We start from the raw sequence: 19535 nt of genomic DNA, 5'->3' as shown, positions 1-19535 counted from the left end.
AGAGGGACAGAGGCCAAAGCCTGAATATTTATGGAGTTTCCACCAAGACTAGAAGGTGGGGAAATAGGCCATAAATGTTCAGCAGCCTGTCAGTGAGGGAACAGAGTCCAGGGTCCAGCTGCTTGGAGGGGAATCCTGTGCTGGGGGAAGGGTCTCTGGGCAAGGGAAGAAAGGACAGGAGAAGGAGACAGCGGGTAGAAAAGAGAAGGTGCAGTTTGAAGTCTCATCCCTTTTTACCAGCCTCAGCTAGGCTTAGCTGAAGCCACCCTGGCAGACAAGACTTGGCCTATGTAGAAGGAAGTCTGTCCTCTTGGACTTCAGGATCTACCAAAAGGGACTGAGTAACTTCTTTTCATCACACCATATTCCTGGATAGAGGGGACAGCAAGGTGCAATACTCTGCAAGTCCTTAGCCAAGGGACAGCCTAGTGCTGGTACAAAGCTATCAGAAGCCATCCCACAACTCTAGCTTGGGTCAAAAGCAGCCAGGTGTGATAGTATTTCTCTAAGGAGCAGCACCTGCATTCTTCAGTTGTAACTTTTTGTTGTCAGTTTGGCTGGGTCATCAATACTTACATTAATACCTAGCAGCCAGAGAGATTAGCAAGTCCTCAAGATTTCATTCAAGTTCTACATTTCTGTCAATCTCGTGCTTTTCCCCATCCCCATCCCCATTCCCATCCAAGTTTAACCCCTAAATAAACAAAAACAAAATAAAAATGCTCTGGACAGATTCTTGAGCTTGTAAGAAAGTTGCGAAATCCCTGTTGCCAGGCTGTGTGTAAAGAGAAGGCCCGAAAATCCAGTGGCTCCTACACGAGTAAAGGCTGGATATGAAATATTAGAAATATTACCAGGGATCTTAGATGAAAATGTGACAATCTAGCAATATATTCTACATTGCTCCCCTAGCTGTGTAAAGTAACTAAAACATGTAAATTCCTTACCTGTGTTATGCTTGGGTGTGGTGGTCATTCTTAGCTGAGGTTTTCTGGTCTGCTGACCATACTCACTCCTATCCACACTTGCTTTTAAAGTGGTTGTAAACCTAGTTATACCACTTGTACCTGCAGGTAAATCTATAATAAGGCTTAGGTTGTAGGTACTGTAAATATCTCCTAAACCTGCACAGGTTAGGAAATATTTGCCATATACGTCATCGGTTCACGTGCACTGAAGAAACGGGCCACTCGTGACGTTTCTTCAGCAGCCGTGCCATGACCAGCAGCTCCCGCATCGCGGCTTCGGCCAAATACATTACTGGAGCCCGTGAACCCGGAAAATACTCCTGGAGACATGTCACCGGTCACAGCAGTGTGCGGGGCCACTGCAACAGCTTCGATCTAAGGTAAGTATTTCATAATGAGCTAGTATGCGATTCTAGCTAATTATGCCTTTGTCTTACAGGGTTTGTTTTTTTTTTGTTTTTTTTCCAGGTTTACAACCACTTTGTATTTAATGCACAATCCTCAGAGACAGAAATCCACAGGACCAACTAGAAATGCAATAGATTTAAAACCCAAAGCAGGAAGCCATAGAGCAGGCAGAACAACATTTAGTGCAGTGTCTCTATCACAGACAAAAATGTAAGTGACATTAGTGTATTTGGTTAAAAAATGTGTAAAAGTTGTAAGAAAGAACAGCATGTACAAAAAATGCTTAATACTTGCCTGACTTGCAGTCTGAACCATCATTCTTTGCGATCTTAAAGAGCTCCAGTCATTGAAAATCGACTGCGTCCAACACACTTCCGGGTGTATCAGATGCCTGGTTACCCTCTGCGTGCTTTGGTTCCATCCGCTGACCCCAACATCACTACTTTGTCCTATAGTGATGTAGGGGTTGGGTGATAGAACCACAGCATGCAGAGGGGTACCAAGCATCAGACATTCACAGAAATAAGATGCTAAAGCTTTTTCAGCTATCATAGCTTTACAATAGGAATAGGTGGAACAGGAGGGGAGTAATGATATTATTTCAGGCTATCCTGTTTTACATTTTTTTAAACTACTGACAGATCACTTTAAAGCCTAAGTCCTATATAAATTGTAAAGCATGCTCTTGAATGGTAGTATTTAACCAAGTTAGTAAATGAAAACAAGACATTTAGTTTAACTTCTTCTAGTTTAAGATACGTCAACCCCAATATCTAGTGTGTGCAGTGGAAATCTCAATGAATATATGGAGAACTAGTACACCATTTGTAGGAAGGGAGCTCCCATGGAAATCCAATATTCTTGCTTCTTAGTAACACTAATAGAATAACACTGATAGAATGAGTTCGAATAAGTTCTAACCACATATGAGTGCATTTCACAAAAAACAAGTTATTGAACCAAATTCACTAATTAATTGTGCCATTGTGTGGAAATCCTTAGGTCATCAGTGTAAACTTTATTTGGAAAGATCTAGTGTGCAATTAATCCCTGAGTCTGAAAGCCATCTCACTTGTGATGTCACTTTGCGTCTGTCTCTGCATCCAGCTGACATCGGAGGCTGAAATAGAGTATGCTTTCATCCCCCTTTGTACAATGGGAACACCCATTTAGCCTTTCTTAAAAGGCTGTGCCTCTTCTCATCTAAAGTGTCAGTTGCAGCTCACACACGGTACAGCAGATACAGGACAGCTATCTGCTCATTCTCCATTTGTTTTCTGTAGCTACATACTAAAGTTGATTGGCTTTAGAACACTAAAGCTCCTGAGGGGACCATGTCTACCTTTGGATACAGGCGAGAGATCAGTAAATATGAAGATATTGATGAAGATGAGCTGCTGGCTTCTCTCTCACCTGAGGAGCTTCAGGAGCTGGAAAGGGAATTGGATGATATTGAACCAAATCATAACCTTCCTGTTGGAATGAGGCAAAAAAGTTTAACGGAAAAGTCTCCAACAGTGAACTTCAGCAGAGAAGCCCTAATGGCTTATTGGGAAAAGGAAACAAAAAAGCTACTAGAAAAAGAAAGTGGCGCATGTGCTCAGGTAAGTTTCCATTCTCATTTTATTGTGCCAGCTTGGTTAAAAAGTTGAATGTATGCATGTTTTCATCTTTTATGTAGCAAATAGTACTAAAAACATCTATTATTTTTTTGTCTGTCATTAAAAAAGTAATACGAGGGTGTTTATAACTCACAGGCTTATTTTAGAAAGAATATAAAGAGCACCAATCATGGGCAAATAGCTATAAGCTATAACAGCCAATCGAGATTTCACATTTACTCAGTCTAGAGCATGGTGGTAATACAATTCACATAAATAAGGAAAGAAGTGTATGAAAAGTATTCTTAGCTCTTTTTCCTACTTACTATAAATGTATTTTTGATATATTACAAAATACATTTAGTTTTACTATTAACCTCACAAAATATTTAAGTATTGAATTCTGTGTTATGAATATGTACTTCAAAAAGAAAAAAAAAAAAAAGAAAAATATGCAGGGTAGAGGTATTGCCCAGTACATGCTTTACTTACATTACATTACTATTAACACAACAAAACAGTTTGGTGGGTGGGGGGTGTTAGCTTCTACCTTTAGCTTGTTAAGTTTTGAAAATAAAAAATAGAAGCTGATTGGTTGCAATGCAGAGCTGGTTTCTCCAGTTTTGATAAACACTTACCTTTATATTCAGTTTTGCATTAAAAATATGCATTTCGGGAAAAAAATGTTGAAAAAAATATGCAGGGCATAGGTGCTTGGCAGTATATGGTTTACAAATGTTTCCTAAAAGTGGGTTAATACATTGGTTTTGTTTTTTAAATCAGATTCGGTAATTTTTTTTTATATCAGCGGAAATGTTAGGACACACAACTACCATGAAGCTACTGGTTTTGGGAAAAGCCAGGTCAGCTAATTTGTATTTTTAAAGCCCTCACAGCTTTAAAAACAATTTTGTTTGATACTTGGTGATCTGACTCTATGATCTAATACAGGGGTAGGCAACCTTTTCAGCACAGTGTGCCGAAAAATGTTTTCAAAGAAATTGAGCGTGCCAATTTTATAACAAAAAAAGTCAACTTTACACTCTCAATCACGATAAGGATTTTTTATAAAGTTAATGCTGTAAATTACTTTAGTAGTAAGAAATTAACATCCTGCACTCTCACGCCTCAGATCAGCCCCAATTCCTGCTCCTTCACACCTCAGAATACCGCCCCCCCTGCAAATCTGCCGCACCACTGTACCCCCCTGCACATCTGCCCCACCACTGTACCCCTCTGCACATCTGCCCCACCACTGTACTACCCTACACATCTGCCTCACCACTGTAACCCCCTGTACATCTGCCCCACCACTGTAACCTCCTGCTCATCTGCCCCACCACTGTAACCCATGCTCATCTGCCCCACCACTGTACCACCCTGCTCATCTGCCCCACCAATGTACCCCCTTTTTCATCTGCCCCACCACTGTAACCTCCTGCTCATCTGCCCCACCACTGTAACCCATGCTCATCTGCCCCACCACTGTACCACCCTGCTCATCTGCCCCACCAATGTACCCCCTTTCTCATCTGCCCCCCAATGTACCACCTTTCTCATCTGCCCCACCACTGTAACCCCTTGCACATCTGCCCCATCACTGTAACCCCTGCTCATCTGTCCCACCACTGTACCACCCTGCTCTTCTGTCCCACCACTGTACCACCCTGCTCTTCTGTCCCACCACTGTAACCCCCTGCTCATCTGCCCCACCAATGTTGCCCCTTTCTCATCTGCCCCACCACTATACCTCCCTGCACATCTGCTCCACCGCCATACCCCCATGCTCTTCTGTCTCACCACTGAACCATCTTCCCTTCTGTCCTAACACTGAAATTATCTGCACATCTGTCCCATCACTGTACCCCATGCATTTCTGCCCTGCCCCACCTCTGTACCCACTGCTTCTCTGCCCCACCGCTGTAACCCCCTGCTCATCTGTCCCACCAATGTACCTCCTTTTTCCTCTGCCCCAACACTGAACCCCCCCCCGCACATCTTTCCCACCACTGTAACCCCCTGTACATCTGCCTCACCACTGTACCACCCTGCTCATCTGCCCACCAATGTACCCACTTTCTCATCTGCCCCACCAATGTACCCACTTTCTCATCTGCCCCACCAATGTACCCCCTTTCTCATCTTCCCCACCAATGTAACACCTTTCTCATCTGCCCCACCACTGTACCTCCCTGCACATCTGCTCCACCGCCGTACCCCGATGCTCTTCTGTCTCACCGCTGAACCATCTTCTCATCTGTCCTAACACTGAACTTATCTGCTCATTTGCCCTACCACTGTATCTCCTGCACATCTGTCCCACCACTGTACCCCCTGATCTTCTGCCCTGCCTCCCATCTGTACCCCCTGCTCCTCTGTCCTACCGCTGTAACCCCCTGCTCATCTGTCCCATCACTCTACCCCACTGCTTTTCTGTCCCACTGCTGAACCCCTTCTCATCCCTCCCACCACTGTACCTCCTGCACATCTGCCCCACCACTGTACCCCCTTTATCTTCTGTCCCACCACTGTAACCCCCCTGCTCATCTGCCCCATCAATTTATCCCCTTTTCTCATCTGCCCCACCACTGTACCTTCTTGCACATCTGCTCCACTGCCGTATCCCCATGCTCTTCTGTCTCACTACTGAATCACCTTCTCATCTGTCCTAACACTGAACCCATCTGCTCATCGCCCCCCCCCCCACTGTAACCCGCTTTCTCATCAGCCCCACCTCTGTTCCCCTTGCTCTCCTGCCCCACCACTGTAACCCACTGCTCATCTGTCCCACCAATACACCTCCTTTCACATCTGCCCCACTGCTCTACCCCCCTGCTTTTCTGGCCCAACACTGAACGCCCCTGCCCTTCTGTCCCACTGCTGAACCCCCTTATCATCTCTTCCACCACTGTACCTCCCTGCACAACTGCCCCACTGCTGTAACCTCCTGCTCATTTTCCCCACTGCTGTAACCTCCTGCTCATTTATGATATGCGTGATATGCAGAGTGGTGAAAGGAAGCAGAGATGAGACACATCTGCCTGTCCTGGCACACTCAGCATGTTGATCCACCTCTTGCATCCAGCCCAGGTGCTTGTATGTGATGTATGTGATGTATGTGATGTATGGGATGTATGTGATGTATGTGATGTATAGGATGTATGTGATGGATGTGATCTGGAATGGATGCGCAATGATGAGTTCAGGTCAGGGGTATTTTCTGAAAGCAGTGGGCCTGTGTGCAGGATCATAAGTTGGGCCCCTCAGCTGAAAAAAAGTGGTTGGGTGTGATTTTCATTGCGCTGAATACTTGCTGTGGCTTAAAGGGACACAGGGTGCAGGGGTTCAGTAGTAAGTGATGCAAAGGTTCAGGAATAATTTCAACAAAATTCCCAGAAGTTCAACAGAAATTCCATAAACTGTCACCTGATTGTGGTTTTCTCAGTCAGTGAAATCCCTTCTTTCTGAGATTGTTAGTGGCAACCAAGCGAGTCATCTTCCTCCAGATGGTGGGCGGGGCTAGCAGGACTGTGATTGGCTTTAGCAGTGACCAATGACAGTCCTCCTCCTCCTGGAAACAGAGACCCCCCCTAGCAGAACTGCACCCAATCTCTTCCCCATCACAAAAGCTGACGATCGCAGCTACAGCAAAGTTAGAGAACCAAACAATGTTTCCCATTTTTTGACAATGTGTAGGGGCACAGTGCCTCCCCCTCAGTACAGGTGCGGTGTGGGGAATTCTGAAATTGGAATGCATTAGTATCTCACTGACACTTCCCTGTGCGGCTCTGCTGATGGGGAGGGAGTTGAGCGCCGGCAAAAGAGGCTTTGCGTGCCGCTTACAGCACCAGTGCCGGGGGTTTCCTACCCCTGGTCTAATAAATGTGTAATTTAAAACAATGTTTTGTTTAGACCAAGGTTCTTCTTCAAGTTGTCATTTAAGTATAGATATTTACAGTCACCATCATCTGCAAAACAATGAATTCCAATATTTTTTTTTCAAATAGAAATGATCAAACTGAAAAAGCAGAATACTGTTTTAAAGTACTAAGTTAAAATCCCTAAATAGAGTCCGGTAAGCATTTATCTTTACTCCAATCAATTGTAGAACAACTAATATGTAGCCCAATACACCCTAACACATCTATCTAATGCATCTAAATTGTTAGCAGTATCCCAATTAAAATACGTATGTCAACTGTTTTAAAACATCTGATAAGTGAAAACTTTTTTTTTTTGTAAAGAAAGTCCACAGCTGACCCAAGTGGATTCCCTGTGCTCAGACAAAGCCCTTGTCTCTAGTATTTGATTGTTTTCCAAACATGGTAGTTATCAGCTCTTATTATATTGCTTCTAAATATAACCACCGTTTAATCTCAGTTCAGGCTTGGGGGTATGATAATATGTTGTTTGCTGCTTGCTACATTAGTCATCAAGTCTACAGTGTCCTTGACAAATTGTTTTCAGATTCATTCACTAGCCAAGTATTCAAAACTATGTTTACATATACATTATGCATTAAAAATTGTAGCAAAATCATCTAAAAAATGTAGTTTAAGATAGTTTGATAAAAATACAGGTCTATAGGCTTTAATGTATAATAAAAGAAGTAGTGCTTTGTGAGTGAAAAAAGCGCAAAGAATGTCCAAAATGAGTAAATCTGCACTATAGACAACCTGATTGCTGTTAGATCTGTACATTTTTAGTAATGTTATATTATTTTTTTACTAGCACTTCTAAACCGGCAATATGGTTTCCACGTGCAGCAAAAAAAAAAAGTTCAAATATTTTGAAACTACAAGTCCTCCAAGTCCCTATTAACAGATGAGAAAATAGTAGTCACCGGTATTACCCATAATCATGCAATATCCAACCAATCAAAACCTAGTATGAAATTGACTTCACTGTATCTGCTCAATATGTAATATTAAAACAATTGTTTAACCGCCTAAGGACCGCTAGACCGGAATATACTGCAGACAGGCAGCCAAAGTGATGTACTGGTATATTGCTGCCTGCCTCCCTGCCCATTGGTGATCAAATACCACCAAAAGAAAGCTCTATTTGTGTTAAATAAATTATATAAATTTTACTTGGGTACAGCGTTGAATGACTGCGCAATTACCAGTTAAAGTAGTGCAGTGCTGAATAACAAATATGGCCTGGTCGTGAAGGGGGTAAAACTTTCCGGAAGGGTTAAACATATTCAGGAACAATCCATTGAAACCATACAATCATTACAAAGTTATATAACACATTTATTCAAAGCCATAAAGAAATCAGAGGAAACATACAGTATGTAAAACCATAAAAACACACATATTGGCCAGTTGATAAAAGCAAAAGAGCAAGGCTTCTGCTGTCTAGATGTTTGGTGTTATAATATATCATGACAGGAACCCAATGTGTCCACCACCCACACCAGTATCCATAGCTGATGAAATATTACATACTTATCAGTCCCTATCTTGGCTGGATACCGATTGAGAGCAGAGGCCAGGTACAGAGAAAAGCCTGCCTGGTTTCGCTGGTCAAGTGGGCTGCATCTGAGGCATACCTCTCATCTATGAGTACTGGTATGAGTCTTCAGTCTAATTATGCTACCCCTCTTAAAGGGGCCTTGGCTGGAGTATGCTGATCAAGCAGATGACCAAAGGCATGCCTGAAATGAGAAATAAGGAAGATATTTTGTCCTGCATCTCCTACATTGAAATTCATCCCTTACTCCATCTGAATGGGGCATTGTCGTTTACCTCTCCTTCTATGTTTGGGTGAAGTTGATGTTATGCATGGACAATGCTAATATTACCATTTCCTGTGTTGGATTTACCAGCCTTTTGGTGAACAGCCAATGTACAACAACATTATTCCCTGTGCTGGCATTACATAATCTCTGATTTGAGGTGGTATTCACTGAGTCCTGGTGGGCACCTGAAAAAAGTTATTGTTAACAATATTGTTTTACATGTATCTCATTAATTCTTACTGAAGCCAGTCTTGTTCCCATAATGCATGGACTTTTAAAGGAATCTTTTGCACCAATCCCTTGGTTAATTTGCAACAACTACTGAATTTTAGATATTTATGCTGTTATTGGGGGATTTAATCTCCATATGATCCAATGGACATTGGGACCCAGTATATACAGTATTAGATTCTTAAAGGCTTTCTTTAGTATTGGACACAATGGGTTCCTGTCATGATATTATTATTACGTTATTGTTGCAAAGGGTGGGCCAACTCAATACTGAACCCTATGGACTACGACTGGGATGCCATTAAAATGTATGCACGTGTAAAGGCAGGCATCCCAATATATTTGGTAATAAGGGGTGTTATTTATGAAAGGCAAATCCACTTTGCACTACAAGTGCAAACTACAAGTGCAAAGTGCACTTGAAATTGCACTAAAAGTGCACTTGGAATTGCAGTCGCTGTAGATTTGAGGGGTAGATCTGAAATGAGAGGAAGCTCTGCTGATTTTATTATCCAATCATGTACAAGCTAAAATGCTGTTTTTTATTTTCCTTGCATGTCCCTCTCAGATCTACAGTGACTGCACTTCCAAATGCACTTTCAGTGCAATTTCAAGTGCACTTTGCACTTGTAGTTTGCACTTGTAGTGCAAAGTGGATCTGCCTTTCGTAAATAACCCCCATAGTGTAGCTTGAGCTTTATGCAGTGGTTGGATAGAAGGCTATATAATATTCCCATGCATTATTGCAGATTTACCTAACAGAAAAAAAGAAAAACTGGTTTCGATATGTTTTAGTATGGACCATATAAAACAAACTAAGAAAATATGTACAAAGCCATTATATAAAATGTACATACTTGTGTTTCTACAAAAAAAGTGGATTGATAGATCATTTAACTATAATTAGATTTCCTTACCCTTGACAGATCATGAAAACTAAAACCATTTAACTGAATTATATATGTTTTTACAGAATCCTAAGGAGGAGGAAGAAGATGAAATTGAAGAAGATGACTTTACAGGAAGCAACAGTGAAGTATCAGAGGAGGTTTATACAGAAGAAGATGAGGATGAGGCAGTAGATAGAGAAGAAGAAGAAGAAGAAGACGAAGAAGAAGAAGAAGAAGAAGAGGAAGAAGAAGAGGAAGAAAAGGACAAAAAGGAAGAAGATGAAAGTGACCTTGACGAGAGTGACAGGGATGTTAAAGAAGAGGTGTGTAGCAAAAATGAACAGCAGCAAGTCATAAAAATTCCCATAAAAACACCCGCTATAAAATGCAATGGAGTTTCTTTGGATAGACCAACTTGCAATGGATTCAGTGGAAGTGGTGACAAATACAGCAGACACACAGAACATACTGGTAACAGTAAAGCATTGCCTGGCCCTGTCCTCTCAAACCCAACCGTTATTGAGGAAGCACTTGAAAATATTAAAATCAATGATCCTGACACTACTGAAGTAAACCTCAATAACATTGAGAATACGACAGCTGATACTTTAATTGCATTTGCAGAAGCTCTGAAAAATAATACCAGTGTTAAAATATTTAGTTTAGCAAACACTCATGCTGATGACAATGTGGCATTAGCTATCGCTAACATGTTGAGGGTTAATAGAAGTATCACGTGTTTAAACATAGAATCAAACTTTATCACAGGGAAAGGAATATTGGCTATTATGAGAGCTCTTCAGTATTCCAACAATATCTTGACAGAACTGAGATTTCACAATCAAAGGCACATCATGGGAAGTCAAGTGGAAATGGAAATAGTGAAATTACTAAAAGATAATACAAGTATTGTCAAACTAGGTTATCACTTTGAGCTTCCAGGACCACGTATGTCTATGACAAGCATACTTACTAGAAACATGGACAAACAGAGACAGAAAAGAATGCAGGAACAAAAGGAATCTGGTTGTGATCCTTCATCTAACTTAAGGACCAAGACATTGCAGAGAGGAACTCCAGGGGCTTCCCCTTGTCCTTCTCCCAAGAGTTCACCATGGTCATCACCAAAAGCAACTAGAAAAGTTCAGGCTACCATAACTTTAGCCCCTCCTCCACCTCCTCCACCGCCTCCACCACCTCCTCCACCTCCTCCACCTGCCCCTCCATTATTGCAAGTTGTTCAGGAAAAAAAGGCTCCCACAAGGAATATTGCTGAAGTCATTAAGCAGCATGAAAGATCAGCAAAAAAAATTCAAAACGGACAGATAAAAACAAAAGGAAAAAAGAGTAAAAAAGAACAAAACAATATACTAAAAGAAATAAAAAATTCTCTAAGATCAATTTCAGAAAAGAAAGTGGAAGAGGGTTCTAGGCCATCTACACCCCAAAAATCGGCACATGATGACCTTATGGAAGCTATTAGAGGAAGCAATATAAGACAGTTGAGGAAGGTATGTTTAATAATATTTCCAAATAAGATTTACAGTATATGTCCTGGTACATGCAGTTTTTTCCTGTTAACTGCTTTCCTGGCTTTGAAATTGCTAGCCATACTGGACAGTTTTTGCAGAATGATTCAGTATTGTTAAAATATGTGGTCTCTTGCATAATGCCTTATTAAATAAGTGTATATAGGATTACACTAACAATTATGTAACAATCAACAATGTAATTCTCAAAAATCAATAAAGCCAAAGCAAATACTTATATACTGTAGTTATAATTGCCAATTAATGAAGTCAACTCAGTAAAGCTAAAGCAATGCACATATTTAATTTCTTTTAAATATAAAGCAGAGATGCAAAGTTAGTATTTTAACTTTATAATTTTACAGTTGTTTGATGAAGATCATTAGGCTGTTTGTAAAATTGCATCCAACCACCAATCAGATCTAAACTTGTCTTATGCTAGGTTCACATATGTGCATAATTGCACATGTTCCTGACCCAAACAGAGGCATATTGCTTTTTAGCAGATGCGCGGGGGTGCCATTAATTCTTAGTGAGACCCCCATGCATCAGCACCCACGCATGTTTTGGCACCATGCAGTTCTGTGCGTGTTTTTAAAAACGGGTCAGGAACTTCTTCCCCTGCAAATTCTCATGGGTACAGCAGCCTATTCAAATTATTGGGCTGCTGTACCCACGATGTGTACGTGCATATGCACATATGTGAACCTAACTTAAAAAGTAGGAATGTGATTACTGATACAGGAAATAGAGGGGGAGAAAAATGTAGGTATGGTACCAGGTAGGTGACTGTAATAATGGCTAGAATCAGGTCAAGGTGGCTCCAGGGAATGTTGTATGAGCCATTACATAGTCAGCATAATGTAGACTGTAATAGCAGAGATGAAAGACAGGTTAAGAATAGATTCGTTTGAAGCCAAGACAGCAAGAAGAATGTAACCAGGTGCATAGAGGAACTGCCAGTTCAGAACCAGGAGTAACATCACGGTCAGATCAGGGCAGCCTGGGTCAGGTAACCAGATCAAACATTCATAGGAAACTGGATAGTTGAGGATCATTTGTGTGGGCAGTTGTGAGTTTAAATATTCTGATGTGTTAGGGTGTTTCATTGCATGCTCATCTGAATATGCCCACACACATAGACACACACCCATCAACTGTGGCCTGGCATGCAAGTGCCTTTATAATGTCAGCACATGAGTGCTTCTGCTGACTATTCTTCTTTGGAGTAAACATAAAGACATTCAGCAGCACCAAATCTTCTTTTTGCTGTGTTGTAAGCTGTAACTTTGTTTACTATCCTATAGTAGGCCATTATTATTATTATTATTATTCAGGATTCATATAGCGCCAACAGTTTGTGCAACACTTTACAATGTAAAGGGAGACACTACACCAACAGTACAATTCAAAACAAGAGGGTTAGAGGAGCCCTGCTCCTGTGAGCTTACAATCTAATAGGTAGAGGTTGGTGAAACAAAAGGTAGGGACTGTGAGGGATGAACTGATGAGGGGAGTAGAAGATTTGGTTGTTAGCTGAAGGCAGGATAGGCTTCCCTGAAGAGATGAGTTTTCAGGGATCACCTAAAAGTGGACAGAGTAGGAGATAACCTGACAGATTGGGGTGGTGAGTTCCAGAGGATGGGAGAGGCTTTGGAGAAGTCCTGGAGACGAGCATGGGAGGAGGAGACAAGGGAGCGGAGAGGATGGTTTGGGTGATATTTGGAGATAAGATTGGTGATGTAGCTCGAGACAGAATTGTGAATGACTTTGTACGTTATTGTTAGTGTTTAAAATTTTATTTGTTGGGCAATGGGAAGCCAGTGGAGGGTTTGACAGAGAGGAGTGGGGGACACTGAACAGTTGGTAAGGTGGACGAGTCTGGCAGCGGCATTCATGATAGACTGAAGAGGGGATAGCTTGTGGAGAGAGGTAGGCCAATGAGGAGGAAGTTACAATAGTCAAGGTGAGAGATAACAAAGGAGTGAATAAGTTGCTTAGTGGTGTCAATGGTTAGAAAGGGGCGTATTTTTGAGATGTTTCGGAGGTGAAGTCTGGACGATTTGGATAGTGATTAGATGAAAGGACAGGTCAGCGTTTGGATTACACCTAGTACCTTTGCATGAGGGGAGGGACTTGTGTTTGTATTATGGATCTTAATGTCAGAGGGGGGGCATGGGCTGGAGGAAAAAATATGAGCTCAGTTTTAGAAAGATTGAGTTTGAGGAAGTGATGTGACATCCATGTTGATATGTCAGTTAGTAAGTTAGTAATGCTAGAGGAGACTGAAGGAGTGAGGTGAGGAATACAGAGATAGATTTGTGTGTCATCAGCATAGAGGTGGTACTGAAAGCCATGGGAGTTTATTAACAGACCAAGGGAGAAGGTGTAAATGGAGAAGGGAAGAGGTCCGAGGACAGAAACTTGAGGTACCCCTACAGAAAGAGGAAGAGGGGAGGAGGAAACAGAGTTATAGGTCACACTGAAGGAGCACTGTGATAGGTAGGAAGAGAGCCAGAAGAGGACAGAGTCAAGTCCAAGAGAGTGGAGAGTGAGAAGAAGAGGTTGACCGTAGTAGTAGGGAACAGGATCCAGGGGACAGGTGGTAAGGCGAGCTTCTAGGAAAACTTTAGAGACCTCTTCGATAGTAGCAATTTCAAAAGAGGAAAGAGTTGAGAATGGTTTTGTACAGGGAATGTTCAGTAAGATAGATCTCTGTGCAGTGGAGATGTCCACACGAATTGAAATATATGAAATACAGGAACTGTAACAGGAACTGCCAAGCTGATAAGGTTTTGAATATGTGTTTATGCTGAACACTGTAGAAAGCTGACTTGTGCTTGCACCATGGTGGAGAGCCAGACCACTGCTCTAACACAGAGTGCAGCGGTTCAGTTCTCCAGTGGCCTGTCATGCCCCTGGCACAATACTCCAATCATCAACGATTATACTCGCTATGCAGCATTGTTGAAGTACTGTGCAGGTGGCATAGCAGAGCGCTAGAGACAAGGAGCACTGCGCCCTGTGTAAGAGCAGCAAACAGGCTCTCCAGCATGCTGCTGGCACATGACACAGAACAGTTAAGTTAAGTTAAGCAATAACACATTGTAAAAAATATCCATAGTCTTTATTTGTAATGCAACTTGACCACATAATAAGTACAAGGGTAAGACTTCAATTAGGCTTTTTAGTACACCTATCATGAAACAATAATGAAGGCTTGCATTACCAACTTCCTCTTTTGTTGCGTGGATATCATGCTGATGCACTGACAATGCTCTTTGGAGGTTATTTCGTAAAGGCAAATACACTCTGCACTACAAGTGCACTTGAAAGTGCACTCGCTGTAGATCTGAGGGGAAGATCTGAAATGAGAGGAAGCTCTGCTGATTTTATCATCCAATCATGTGCAAGCTAAAATGCTGTTTTTTATTTTCCTTGCATGTCCCCCTCAGATCTACAGCAACTGTACTTGCAGTGCACTTGTAGTGCAAAGTGGATTTGCCTTTAGTGAATAACCCCCTATGAGTTGCTGTCTCAGAATAATGCCGTGTACACACGGGCGGACTTTTCGACCGGACTGGTCCGAATCCATTAGACAATCCGACCGTGTGTGGGCTTCATCGGACCTTCAGCGGCCTTTTTCTTTCGAAAATCAGACAGACTTTAGATTTGGAACATGTTTCAAATCTTTCCGCAAGAACTCCGCCGGACCCAGTTCCTATCGAGAAATCCGCTCGTCTGTATGCTAGTCCGACGGACGAAAACCGACGCTAGGGCAGCTATTGGCTACTGGCTATGAACTTTCTTATTTTAGTCCGGTGGTACGTCATAATGTACAAATCCGTTGGACTTTGGTGTGATCGTGTGTAGGCAAGTCCTTTCGTTAGAAAGTCCTTTGAAAGTCCGTCGTAACTCTGTCGAAATTCCGACAGAAAGACTGTCGGACCTTTGATGCCGAAAAGTCCACCCATGTGTACACGGCATAAGTATAAAAATAAGGATTGCTGGCACTCATTTACAACGTGCTTGTTCAAGGTCTGTGATTCAAAATGTATTAAAGTAGATGTATTTACTACAATCTCAAATAATATTTAACATGTTAATATAAGCTTTTTTAATCTTTTTTTAAAGCTTCAGTTTTTCAACAACAAAAAAAAATGGTGATCATGCCATGAGGTTGTTTAGGCACATACTGTTATAGGATGACAACCCTTTTTCCTGTTTTTCAGTTGCTCTTCTGTGTTGTCACCCTGTCAAATGCAATTACGGTAAAGCAAAGCTTATTATGCAGGCATGTTCTGCAGTTACCGCTATCAAGAGGCCGTTTCTTATCTACATGTAGCAGCCACTGGAATGAGCGCATTTAGACAGGAAGTGGCTGAAAACTGAGAACAGCAGGACTTCTATATTTTTTTAAATGGCCGTTGTTTATGGTGCCCTAAAGTGGAAGTTTCCCTCTTCCTCCCCCCCCCCTTTACACTTGGCACATTATTTTTTTGGGGGTGGGGGAGCAAGTACCTGATTTTAACAGATACCTTCTCCCCCACTTTTGGTCAGACTGATGCAGCAAGCTGAGTGGAAGTTTGCCCCCTTCCTTTTCCCGAAGCCTTCTGGGACACATCACATCCCAAGACTGCGGGACCAATCACATAGTGCAGCACAGATTGCACATGCGCAGTTGAAAAACGGCTGTGAAGCTGCTAGGCTTTACTGTCAGTTTCCCTTAGTGTAGATGCCAGCGCCTGCACCCGAAGCTGATGGAAGAATCGGTTCCGGTGAGGACATCGCTAGATCCAGGGACAGGTAAGCATCCTTATATTAAAAGTCAGCAGCTACAGTATTTGTAGCTGCTGACTTTACATTTTTATGGGGGGAGATTGAAGCTCCTCTTTAACAAACTAAATGTAATCTATTCAGCTTTTAGACCTACCTTAAGTCAGTCAGACCAGCCAGGCAATTATACCAGCAACAGGAATGCTGCACACCAAGATGCAGAATAATCTTCCTTTATTAAAATAGTCAACAGGAGTGTCATGAGTTCTAGTTTTGCGCTAGGGACAGCACTTTGTCACTAAAAGATTCTTTGACAAAACGCTGTGCCTAGCGTGAAATATGTCAGACTAGAACTTGTCCCTGCTGGCTATTGTAATAAAGGAAAAATTATTTTGCATCTTGGTTTAAGGCATTCCTGTGTACAATTGATTATTTTGGTGGAGCCAAGCTGAGCCAGCACCTGAGATGTGAATGTGGCGTGCGAAGCATGATCTCACCTCGAGCGACATGTGAAATATTAGACCAGCCAGGCAACTAACATTTTCAGGAGGCCAGTGCCCGCAGCCCCCATATTTCTCTCATGACAGATGCAATTTAATGTAATTTAAGACAGAAACTGTATTGACATAATGACAGCTTGTATTTTTACTTCAATCATAGAATGCATTTCATTTTTCCATTTGTGCAAACTAGTCATAGCAAATGTATGTGGTTTTAGAAGGAATCTTAGGAATAGCATTCATCTATGTGACTACGAAAGCATCTGCTGAGTGAATGGATGGACAACTACTGGCAGTCTGCCTGTCCTAAGAATGCAATGTATGTGTGGGCAAAATATATAAAAATATATAGCTACCAGGCAGTAGCTATACATGTATATAATTTTTCCTACAAAGTGGGAACAGTGGAACAAAAATAGTATAGCTTTCAAACTTGTTCTAAGTTATTAAACATGCTATTCAATTTAGATAAGACAGTTTAAATGTACCTTACAGGATATTTTTTTCTGCAAAACTGTATTCTAATCATAGTGCTCATGCACACAGGATGTTTTTACAGATGCTGTTAGAGGCGTCTGACTTTCTTTTAACTGCCTCTGAACGTCCCTCCATGTTAGCCTATGTGTCCATGCATACATAAACTTTCAGAAGCATAAGCGTTAAGCCTCGTACACGCGATCGGACTTTAAACAAACTTTTCCGTGTATTTCTGTCCAAAGGGCGTTGGCCGTAAACTTGGTATTCACACACACGGCAGGACTTTTTAGGCAACAAACACGAACGTATTGGCGTTTCAACGTACTGACAACACTTCAAAAGAGGATGTTCAATTCTCTGACGCCACCCTGTGGTCAACTTCTGTATTGTTGTCTGATCTTTTGCATCGGTTCCGAGCATGCATGTTTGTACTTGGGACTAAAGTCCGATGGTTTTGTGTACACACGATCGGACTTGCCGACGTAGGACTTTTGTTACCGCCAAGTTTGTCTGTTCGCACAGCCAACATTTGTCCGATGAATACCAAAAAAGTTTGTCAGATGTTGCCTTAAAACAGCTAATTTGCATGTTTGTTGTCAAAAAGTCTGATCGTGTGTATGGGCCTTTAGGGGCAGTAGAAAAAAAAAGGAGCAGAGGCTGTTGAGCTGTAAAAACTAAAAGATGCCGAAAAAATTGCTGCTAAATGCGGCTAAACGTTTGGCGTTTTTAGGCATTTTTACATTATAGGGAGTGTTTTTACTGGAAAAAAAAAAAAAGATAACTCAGAAAAATGCCCATATTCGTCCATAAACGCTTTTCAAAAATGCGGCTAACAGTGTGTTTTTAACGCTGCTTTTTTCTGGCAGCAGCGCTGGCGTTTTCTAAACGCCTGTGTGCATGAGCCCTATATATGAAAAGGTGTGATAGGAAAACTGTTATCTTTGAGGGGGCCTTCCTTTGAGTATTTCTCAGCAGACCTTTCCTAGATAGCTTTTTAACAATCAGTGTAATAAGTGTTTGTTTATTTTACAGGTGGATATACCTGGAACACTTCGGTAAAGTCCATTTGCTGTAAAAGCTGAACACAAGAAGCTTTGCCGAATTATCTGCTGTTTGTTAAACATGTGTAAGCAAGCAAAGTACACTCCTCAAGAAGCTGAAACATTTTAACCCTAAGCAACTGCAAGGAAAAATAAATTATATGTAAATACTGATTAACTTTTATTTTCTTTTTTAATTTTTTTTTTGTTTTGTTTTCTATAGTATAAAGGTATATTTATCTATATTTAAAGATGATCACAATGAGCCTTGTGTTTTGCACTGAAATGTTTTGTGTCTTTGGTTTGTATTTTTTATGACTCCAATAAAAGTTGTACAATTCAATATCAGTGTTATGTCAGTAACAATAATGCCTTACAAACGGTAGAGAACTTGATTGATATCAGTACCCCTCTATCTCACATCACCTTCTGGGGATATGCTGGTGCAGAAGACACCCATCTGTGGTAGATGAGAGGAAGCAATTGTAAGGTTTTAGTAGGGAAGGTAACTTTTGAAATGCTAATTTAATAAACCAGGTGAAATTATTCATAGCATACTGGGCATTGGAGAACATCAACTCACAAATGACTAAACCAGACATCCCAACCTGCAAAAACTAATTTCAGGGAGGTGGCAAACTCATTTCAAGGAGATGACGCTTCACGCCGGCGCCAACCCCCCCCCCCCCCAATTAAATGCAGCCTTACCAGTGGCAATTAAATGCAGCCTTACTAGTGCCAATTAAATGCAGCATCATCAGTGCCCATCAGTGCAGCCTCATCAGTGCAGCATAATCGGTGTTCATCAGTGCAGCCTTATTAGTGCCCCCCAGTGCAGCCTATCAGTGTCCATCAGTGCCACCTCATCAGTGCCCACTAGCTCAGCCAATCACTGCAGGCTCATCAGTGCCCACCAGTGCCACCTCATCACATGTCCACCAGTGCAGCCCATCAGTGTCCATCAATGCCACCTAATCAGTGCCCACCAGTGCAGCCCATTAGTGTCCATCAGTGCCACCTCATCAGTGCCCACCAGTGCAGCCTATCAGTGTCCATCAGTGCCACCTCATCAGTGCCCACAAGTGCAGCCCATCAGTGTCACCTCATCAGTACCCACCAGTGCAGCCCATCAGTGTCCATCAGTGCCACCTGATTAATGCCCACCAGTGCAGCCCATCAGTGTCCATCAGTGCCACCTCATCAGTGCCTACCAGTGCAGCCCATCAATGTCCATCAGTGCCACCTCATCGGTGCCCACTAAGGCAGCCCCTCAGTGTCCGTCAGTGTCACCTCATCAGTGCCCACCAGTGCAGCCCATCAGTGTCCATTAGTGCCACCTCATCAATCTCCATCAGTGCAGCCCCTCAGT

At 42.0% G+C, this 19535-nt stretch overlaps 1 protein-coding gene across 1 annotated transcript; it reads left to right on the top strand.

Moving 5' to 3' along the window:
* The first annotated feature begins 2553 nt into the window (after positions 1 to 2553).
* On the top strand, positions 2554 to 18434 carry LMOD2 (leiomodin 2). The gene is made up of 3 exons (XM_073619775.1): positions 2554 to 2980; positions 9928 to 11355; positions 18159 to 18434. The coding sequence occupies exons 1-3, from the start codon at positions 2711 to 2713 to the stop codon at positions 18183 to 18185; spliced, it is 1725 nt and encodes a 574-aa protein (XP_073475876.1). The 5' UTR covers positions 2554 to 2710; the 3' UTR covers positions 18186 to 18434.
* The last annotated feature ends 1101 nt before the right edge of the window (positions 18435 to 19535 follow it).

This window comes from Aquarana catesbeiana, linkage group LG03 (assembly GCF_042186555.1).
Source record: "Aquarana catesbeiana isolate 2022-GZ linkage group LG03, ASM4218655v1, whole genome shotgun sequence".
NCBI classification, from domain to species: domain Eukaryota; kingdom Metazoa; phylum Chordata; class Amphibia; order Anura; family Ranidae; genus Aquarana; species Aquarana catesbeiana.
The sequence above is the reverse complement of the archived record's forward strand: the minus strand, read 5'-3'. Positions and strand labels throughout refer to the sequence as shown.

What these genes read in the sequence shown, in the direction of transcription:
- LMOD2 (XM_073619775.1), top strand. Translation starts at nt 2,711, where the DNA reads ATGTCTACCTTTGGATACAGGCGAGAGATCAGTAAATATGAAGATATT. An exon ending in AAAGTGGCGCATGTGCTCAG is followed by an intron (nt 2,981 to 9,927) that starts GTAAGTTTCCAT and finishes ATGTTTTTACAG; the next exon opens with AATCCTAAGGAGGAGGAAGA. An exon ending in ATATAAGACAGTTGAGGAAG is followed by an intron (nt 11,356 to 18,158) that starts GTATGTTTAATA and finishes TTTATTTTACAG; the next exon opens with GTGGATATACCTGGAACACT.